Source organism: Nymphaea colorata, chromosome 10, assembly GCF_008831285.2.
Source record: "Nymphaea colorata isolate Beijing-Zhang1983 chromosome 10, ASM883128v2, whole genome shotgun sequence".
Classification (NCBI taxonomy): domain Eukaryota; kingdom Viridiplantae; phylum Streptophyta; class Magnoliopsida; order Nymphaeales; family Nymphaeaceae; genus Nymphaea; species Nymphaea colorata.
The window spans coordinates 7,660,588-7,670,140 of NC_045147.1; the positions used below are offsets into that span (position 1 = coordinate 7,660,588).

Below are 9,553 nucleotides of genomic sequence, written 5' to 3' on the forward strand. Positions count from 1 at the left end.
GGCTTTCATATAATATTTTAGGTTTTTAGAATATGAAGTGAAAGAATGTAGACCTAAACAAAATAAAAATCAATGTACTAATGCATCCTTCTCTCATAAATATCTGCATAAGAATCTTGTTATTCCTATTCCTCAAGTATCCAAACAAATTTCTTCTAATAGATTCCTTATCATTTTAAGTGAAAGAATGTAGACCTAAACTAAATAAAAATCAATGTACTAATGCATCCTTCTCTCATAAATATCTGCATAAGAATCTTATTATTCCTATTCCTCAAGTATCCAAACAAATTTCTTCTCATAGATTCCTTATCATTTGAAGTGACAAGGATTCATAGTCAAAGTGCCATGACCTTGGGGATATTCTAAGGCGTATAAAAAGATTAAGAAAAGCAAAATCATTACTTTCAGAACTTTTTTAAAAAAGTCTGACTTCTTACAGGATTTCAGATAAAACTGCAGAATTATCATTCAAAATTGACTGCTAATTTGGCTGAAGCAAGGGTTTCAATACCTGTGGCATGCAAAACACAAAGCACAGATGTGAAAAGAATCCCTCAATGACTGTACCAAGCTGATACAGATGGTATCTTAAACAAGTGAAGATGTTGGAGCAGTGTCATGTTCCCATGAGCCTTCACATGAAAGATCATAGTACGCCCTCTTTTTCAAAATGACAAGCACGGGTATGTTTCATGTTTCTAAATGATAAAAACAGACCTTCACATGATCAAGCCCTACCACACAGTTTTGTCATTTCTCAAGTTTCTCATACAATTTATCTTTCTGTACCTTACTCAGACTGTGTTTCAATCTTGACAATTCTTTGGAGCTCAATGAAACCCCTCTCTTAAGCATTTCCTCTGCATACTTGCATGCCTCAGGCAGTCTACTTTGCTCCCGAAGGCCAGATACTAAAACATTAGCACTTTCATCCCTAATTGTGATGTTCCACTGTACAGCATGCTTCCAAATATTGATGGCCATATCTGGATGTGATTCATCCAGGAACAACTTAATTCCCATTTCGCAGTTACGGGGACTGAGCTGGCTTTCGTTTTTCACCATTTCATGAAAAATACAAGCAGCATCGTGCACTTTCCTATTCTTCACCAGAGTCTGGAATAGAATATTGTAAGTCTGTGAATCAGGATAGGCTCCATGATACACCATTTCATCAAAAAGACTGAATGCCAATTCCATCTCATGTGAATGACAGAGCAACCCAATTATTGAATTGTACATTGCCAAATCTGGCATTATTCTGCTCGCAACCATAACTTTCCATATTGGCAAAGCTGCAGGAAGATCGCCCTTGTTGGACAGCACATCTAATGCAGTTTTGAAGAACTTCAACCCTGGCGAACAGTTATTGTTTCTCATTACATTCAGTAATCCCACAGCTTCATTAATCAATGAATCTTTTACCAGCAGGGTGAGGAATGAATCGTAGGCAGGAACGTTGAATGGATCCCAACCAATTTGACTGATCATCGCCCGAAACGTAGTCCGAGCTTTTATGACATTCCCTTCGTTCTCCCTACCTTCCAAGAGAATAGCGTAACTATCAGCATCTGGCCGTATTCTATCCATTACTTTTTTTAAGAATTCATCAGCCTCTGAAGTTTGTCCATCTCTGCAGATCGCACTGAGGAGCGAATTAAGAGACATAACGTCTTGAAGGACGCCATACTGATCCAGAACTTCGAACGTCTTGATGGCCTCATTCACCCGATCGGCCAGGACGTAGCTGCTAAAGACAGAGGCGAATGTCGCTAGCGACGAAATCCCTTCTCTCCTCATGGTTTTCACAGAGTCCCACATCGCGTCGAACAACCGATTCTTCCCTAGAATGTCTACTATCAAGTTCCACGCGTACGGGCTGTGCCTATTATCCAGTTGCCGTCCCGCCCACCGGAAGAACTTTACGGCAGCGCCAGGGAATCCGTATGAGAGCTTCAACACTTCCTCAGCGTCCTCGTGGGTGACCATATGTCCCGACTCGTCGAGCGCAGGCTCCACGCGGGAAGTCGGAGTGTTGGCGACAATTTGGCACAGCTGTTTGATTTTCAGCGACAGGTCGGGCAAGTCGAGGTAGGAGGAGAAGACGGGCTTCTTTCGCTGCCTCGTCAAGGTGGCCGAGGGAAACCGCCCCGCGTGATCGATTGGCGGAGAAGAACCAGCCGCCAGGGATGAAGTCGGAGATTTCGTGTATCCATCCCGTCTAGAGACCTCGCCCTTAAACGAACTAAAATCCCTCTTTCTGACAGACATCCTTTTCTTCGTCTTTACCAAGCAAATTCAGAAGGGGAACGCATACAAAAAGCAATAGAGAGATAGAAGGAGAATCAACAAACAAACAAACGGAAGACTACTTGGAAGATTTCACCGCTTATTGACAACAGAGAGAAAAAGAAATTCAATAATAGCAACAAGTAGAAGAACAAGGGCATAAAAATAACAGGAGACACAAAAAGGGAGAAAGGGCGTATTTGAGGATTTCCGGTGCCCGCCGCAGTTGCAACACTCGAGTCGCCGCCCAGCAACTCTGGTTCTGGATTCTCGGATGTGATATTTTCCGGCGACCGGTCTCGAGACTTATGGTCTGCGAGTCTCGTTGTTGCGGCGAGCCAGATACCTGTTTGATAGGAACCCATAGCGCGATAGGAAGCACAGTCCCATAGCGCGATAGGAAGCACAGTCAGCTATTGGAACACATGTACATCTTTCAATAGTTTGCTTTCATTCTAAAAATATATGATTATTTTATGTACAAATAATATTTATAACTATACTATGTTTCGTAAGGTGGTTTGATTGCCGTCCATTGGGATAGGACAGACAGGACGTCCTCTCCATTACATTATTATCTCGTTCTCATGAACAATGATATCTTTTGTCCACCGTTTGATGATTTAGAAACATAACACTACGTTCTTCAGGTTCGCATTTGTTTCGCATATGACTGTTCGGTCTGTTCTGTTAGTCTGTCTGATGTTTGTTTTTGTCATGTCTGATCTATCTGTTTTATCTGATGTTTGTGTCTTCCATTGTTAGTTCTGTTTGTCCTATCTACTGTTTGTTTATGTTATGTTTGAACTGTCTGTTCTATCCGATGTTTGTATTTTCTCTAATCAGTTTTGGCTATATGAACTGTCTGTTCTATCTGGTGTTTGTATTTTCTCTAATCAGTTATATTTGTTCTGTCTGCTATATGATATCTTATTTTTTGAACATGTTATATCGAAACAAGTACAAAATTCATACAAATCAATACATTCGATAATATGATCCATAACATTATAGCAAAATCAACTCTTTCAATAGAGACATATATATAACAAAAACATCATTACTGTAAAATGTTCAAACGTCTATATAATCACCAATATCAAGTAAAACTACAAAATACAAATAGTCCAAAATGTTCAATTGTTCTAAGCCATATGTTGGAGTACATTGACACGAAAATATGGTTCCTATATAGTCATCTTCTGTCCTACACACTACTCTTCTCATCAAAGCCATGTAATACTTGAGAAAACGCATCACCATCTGGTTCATGCATTTTAGAAATTAAAAGAGACAAACAAATAATTAGATTATCATCATAAAGTAACAAAATAATCAAGTATAATTAAAACAATGACATATAATATAATAAGAATGATAGACAATGAGTATCTTACTTGAAACATAATCATTCCATATTGTTAAAGTAATTTGCTCACGAAGTTCATTGTTGCTACCACCTATTTGCGTTTGTTCAGTATTTTCATGATCATTTATAATTTCACTTACTTCACTATCATTTATATCATCAAAAGGAAATTGTTCAGCATTTGAATTATGATTGATTATAAAATTATGAAAAACACATGTTGTACAATTTTAACTTGAGTGGATATTGGATATGACACATGATTCTTCAAAATCGAAAATCTTGCCTTAAGCAAACTAAACACTCTCTCCACAGTAATGCACAAAGATTAATGTTTATAGTTGTACAATTCTTCTTTTGTCTCAATTTGCCTAGATCCAGACACATTAAACTCTGATAGTTAGTACTGACATCTTCTATATGAAGTTATCCGACAATATTTGGGTATCCAGCATCGACAAGATAATATTTACCTATTTCATAATCAACAATATGTGTTTTGTCGGTCAAATAATTAAATTGATGGTAATAAATTTAAATCATTGATGTTTATTGTCTTACCATGTAGAATTTCTAATAGATGAAGATTATCTTCTAGTGCACTGTACAATACTCTTGCATCAGTTGCACTTTTTTCCCAACCGGCTAATATGTAGTGAAACTACATACCGAATCCTACCATTGCTAAAACATTTTAAGATAAGAACCATTTTCTATTTCGCCAATGATTTTGGCCATCTTTTCGGATATATACTGAAATGTGTGTACCATCCATTACTCCCAAACAATCCTATTGATATGTAATATGTTTTAGTATTCTAAATATTTTACCACAAATAAAAATGTTGACTATATCTATTGTGAATTGTAGTTATTTACATTAATGTATGGAAAGAAACGTGGATATCCTCTAACTCGAGCTAGTGTAGTATCATCTCTACGTCCCACTTATTTATGTGCAATACGAAGAATTGCTTTCAAAACTAAGTTGAAGTACTTACTAATTGTTTGTCTTGAGTGCTGAAAATCATATTGAGTTCGTCGATTTCGTTGATCATGTCCCAAAGTAACCAAAAACATCGCTACTTGTTCTTCAATTATGATTTCTCTTGCATCACACATTAACTCCCTACTTTTTAACAAATTGCATAATAATGCATATGTTTTGATCCACCCTCAATAGATCTAAAGAATTTCTTGGGTGTCCATGCATACAATCATGCACAAATTGGCCCCCGCTAGTAGATTAGTATGTACTAAATTTCTAGTAAGTCTACCTTGAGCTTTCAAGCGTTCCATCATCAACCACATGATAACAATATAGATAACTGTGGATATTTCATCCATCCTGATAATAAATACACAAATTCATGAGAATAAACACTATTTAATTGCAAAGAATTGTGAAATAAAAAATAATTACAAGCATGAATTCATAACAATTCACTATATATCGCAAATTATAAACAATTAAAAACATAAAAAATACACTATTACAAACAATTATTATATATAACAAATTAAAAACAATTACACACATTAAAAGTAACGCATAATTATAAACCTCCATAATGATACTCAGTTACAAATATTACTTGTTGTTTAGCCAATCTGCATGCACAACCAAGTAACCTGCAACTCACGTGGCATCATAAGAAAAGCATTTGCTTTATCAAAATTAGAAAGTAAATCGACTTATCTGAAAACAAGTGATTATCTATTTCCCTTTTTACATGCATATCTCTTAAAATTGCTTCACTCTTCTGCAAAATAGTTGCAGGTTGGGTTTCCACAAGCTGCCACATGTACTCACCAATGATTTCAAAAGTATCATCATTCATGGTTGTGGAGGTTCTCACTCTTTTGTTTTCCCTCATGTTGTGGTTGTGGAGGTTCTCACTCTTTTGTTTTCCCTCGTGCTGTTAGAGATTTCTCCTTTGAGTATGAGCATTGTTATCCATTGGTGAAGTAGGTAACTGAAAATCATTCTCATATTGTTCATCTATATTTATTTGTACATCATTTAGTGCCCTATTATCTAGGCCACTTCTATTGTTACCCAATGCAGTGGAAGATCCCCAAATTTCCATTGCATGCTCATAATACTTTCATGTTGCTGGCAATTTATATTTTTTTTCTATTTGGGTACTTTTGTATATACTCTTTCCATACGTTATCATCTGCTTGTATAACTTTTTTATCTGGGTCTCACCCAAATCCTGAAGCATAGTAAGCATCTCTTTTATCACTTGTAAGTTAAGTTTTGCTCTTTTCAGCTTGTCTCGAATATTCTCTAATGTAAACATTGGTCCATATGCTTCCATCATTTTTTGTTCAACCACCTTCAAAGTTGTTTCTTTTAGTTCACCTGATGTCCGAATTCTAGGAATCCTAACTTGCTCAAACATTATGTTAAATAAAAACTGCACTTGATCTTCATCCCAATGTAGTTTGTCATGATGGCTACTCATCTAAGTTTAACAAATAGAAGTACAAGAAGGTCAAGCAATTTAGTTACACGAAATAAGTTTAAACAATTGACTTATTGTATAAACAAATATATAACAATAATATAAAAAGTAAAAGCTAAACATAACTCTTCATGTATTATAATATATGATAAAGAACATGGAGGAAGACTGAATGATGAAATATTTGCAAGCAATACAAACTACAGTATAATATTTGTACAAAATTATGAGTGTGACTTCAATGTGATTTGACACATAATGGCTACCAATCGTGTAATTCGTCATGAGTTGCCATCTAGTTATTCTATTATTCCATCTTTCTTTATATAATTAATAATTAAAAATAGGTAGTCAAGTGAAAGAAATCCAAACTTAAGCATGTTCCTTTTCAATTCTATATACACAGGCAAAAACGATATGTGTGTGTGTGTGTGTGTGTGTGTGTGTGTGTGTGTGTGTGTATATATATATATATATATATATAGAGAGAGAGAGAGAGAGAGAGATTGGTTCTTCCTACTGTCCAAACTGTACTGCACATAGTGATCTTCTATCACTATATAGTGGGCACATCAGACTCAAAAAAATTTAACAACTATTTTTTTATGGAAAACATGATCTATATAAAGAATTGCAAGCTTTTGAGTTTTGAATTTCCCCAAATGCCTGAAAATTTGTTGGTACTAATCTAATTATCATCCTTACTAAACATATGATTCAAATAATGTCTCTGCTGCCAAAGTATTAAAAAAAACCTGGAAGAATAACGATCACAAAATTTGAATTTTTGATGCCCTTCTAACCATTGGAACCCAGATGTGTTTGTATGTACACAACGCATGCCAGCCACTGGCAAGAAGAAGGAATGCCTCATCTAGATCGCTTAAGATCTCATATAACTTACTGATGTCTTCTATGGACCTCTTCAGCATTTTGCAAGGACTGTTAAAATAGGGGATACTCTCTCATGCTTATGAGATGATGTGCCAACTTTGTTCTAATATATAGGTGTACTTGTATCATATATCAGGAGCTAAAATTGGTCATTGTTAGAGGGCATCTGCATAAGTCTCTCAACAATGCATGCTCATTGTCAAAGGACAAAATCTCACGTAGCTGCAGGTGCAGGTGTCTTCGCACAAAACACAACAGAAAACCACTATTACAAGAACATGGGTACAGAAAGGAAGGCATCACATATATACAATCGATGTATGCATGCATATCTTTGTTTCTATGAAAAGACATTACACAGGCATGAATGGGTCATTCTCCATCCATTTGATGTATGTATGAATGTCTTCATTTCTGTACAAAGACAAATACAGACACAAGCATTAATGGGCCATTCTCCATCAATTCTTGTTGAAAAATAGATCGGCCATACAATGCCAGAGGATGATACACTGCTTGAATAAAAAAGGCAGCTTGCAAGAAGATCTGATGTCCATTCTTTTTCTGCTTGAATAAAAAGGGCAGCTTGCAAAAAGATCTGATGTCCATTCTTTTTGTTCATACTGATAAATTTTTGACAAAACAAAAATGTCCAATATGCATACCAAATGCCTGACTCTTTCATGTTCAAGAAGTGTTGTTTTAACACAAGAAATCAGCATAGATAGGACCATCTGGATTGTCCATGTAAATAGTAAATCATATTGTACAAAGTGAAGGGCCTATATATGTCCTCTGTGCTGACTTAAGGTTTTAATGACGCCTTTCCAGAATTAAGTGATTTCAAGGACATATCAAACCATATAAGCCTCAAGGCAACATCTATGAAACTGTTATTGCTATTCAAACATTCCATAGAACAGTGCACTTCTTTTGATCATTTGCCTTCCTAAGTCCTGTTCAGTATTGAAATCATATTTGGGAAAGCAAACTATGAAAAGTGGACTAGAAGAAAGATCAGGAATTATTCCTAGGGTCATAGGTCATTTGATGGCATTCAATACCTTCCACCGTACATGCTTGCAGAAGTGAAAAATCTTGAATTTGGACCAAGGCACCCTTGAGATAGAACCAAAAAAGAAGCACATAAGCTAATATTCATAAAGTAAATAACTAAACCTGCATGATCAGAATGGTGTCATGACTTCAGTGATTAAGACAAGCATGAACTCAAGTCAATCAACTTATATTTACCTTCTTATGCAAAATGGATGATAAATGCTTAATCTTCGTCGTAAGCACTGCAACTGCCTATATACACACATTTGAGGTTTATGTAACAAGGCCTATGAAATCTATGATATTTTTAAAAATGTTAGAAGGCATTAACCTTCCCATTTTATATTTTCACTGGATTTTGCAGCAAAGACCAACACAAACCAACTTGGTCAAATATATCAGTATATGCATTGGTTCCACATAGGTATTACCATATTAAATTACCAGAGAACAAGTTCTGGAATTATTTCAACACCAATGGCAGATCAAATAGTAGCAGTTGCAGGATTATAAGTCCTCTGCAGCCACCACAGTTTTGGCAAGGCTATCTGTTATGTCAAATTGCATTACCAGAACCATAATATGCCTTTCCTACAAAGATATATAGGACCTTGCTGGATTATCTTTGGAAGACCTAAATTCAGAAAAACACATCTCAGCAATTATCAAATATCGTCATGGACTAAAGAAGTTAGTGATTTTCTTATAAGTATCCCCTGAAGACTTGATTTCACAACATAAACGTAATGGTCAGATAGAGCAAATCTCAATTGGAACTGTTATAAAAGCATTACCATAATGAAGGTAGGAAGTTTTACATTCGGTCGACATGGTAAAAATCTGTTTCACATTATGAAGAGATAAGGAAGAATCTTCAAAAGGCTAAAATCCTATTAGCCTTGGCGTTAGCGGACACCCCATAGAGACATGCACTTATAAAAGATTTCTGTTGTATGGTTGTACCACTTCTAATAAAAGCTCATTAGTTGATACTAATATGGTCAACAACATTCTATTTCTGCAATGTTGTTGTGCTCAGTATTTTAGTATTTAGTGACAAGCCCCAAAAGCAGTCCATCATCAGAAAATTCAATCATATTGCCTTGCTTAAGCTTTGTTGGCATCTTGTTGTAAAGTTTTACAAACAACAAAAGCAGAAATTGGAATGGAGGAAATAGCTTAAAACAGGAAAACAAATGTCCCTGCTTTGGTAGTTGGCTCCCATCAAAGCCTAGGAAAAAAATGCAATTGACAAATCCAGAGGCCATACCGACGAGAAAAATGCAATTGACAAATCTAGACTTGAAATGGGGAAGTAGCTTTTAGACTTTCAGATGAATTGTGAAGCAAAAATCAAGAAGAGATTATTACTCACTTCACTGCCACTGCTGAAATCTTCAATCACTCGAAAACAGAAAGCTCCACGTCTTTCTCTCCTTCTTCCTTCTTTCAACTGAAGAGGCCGATG

General features: G+C 35.8%; 1 protein-coding gene across 1 annotated transcript; it reads right to left on the minus strand.

Moving 5' to 3' along the window:
* Window positions 1-383: 383 nt before the first annotated feature.
* On the minus strand, window positions 384-2,715 carry LOC116261687 (pentatricopeptide repeat-containing protein At1g77360, mitochondrial-like). Its single transcript, XM_031640478.2, has one exon. It carries the CDS (start codon window positions 2,272-2,274, stop codon window positions 754-756), a length of 1,521 nt encoding a protein of 506 aa, XP_031496338.1. The 5' UTR covers window positions 2,275-2,715; the 3' UTR covers window positions 384-753.
* Window positions 2,716-9,553: the final 6,838 nt, after the last annotated feature.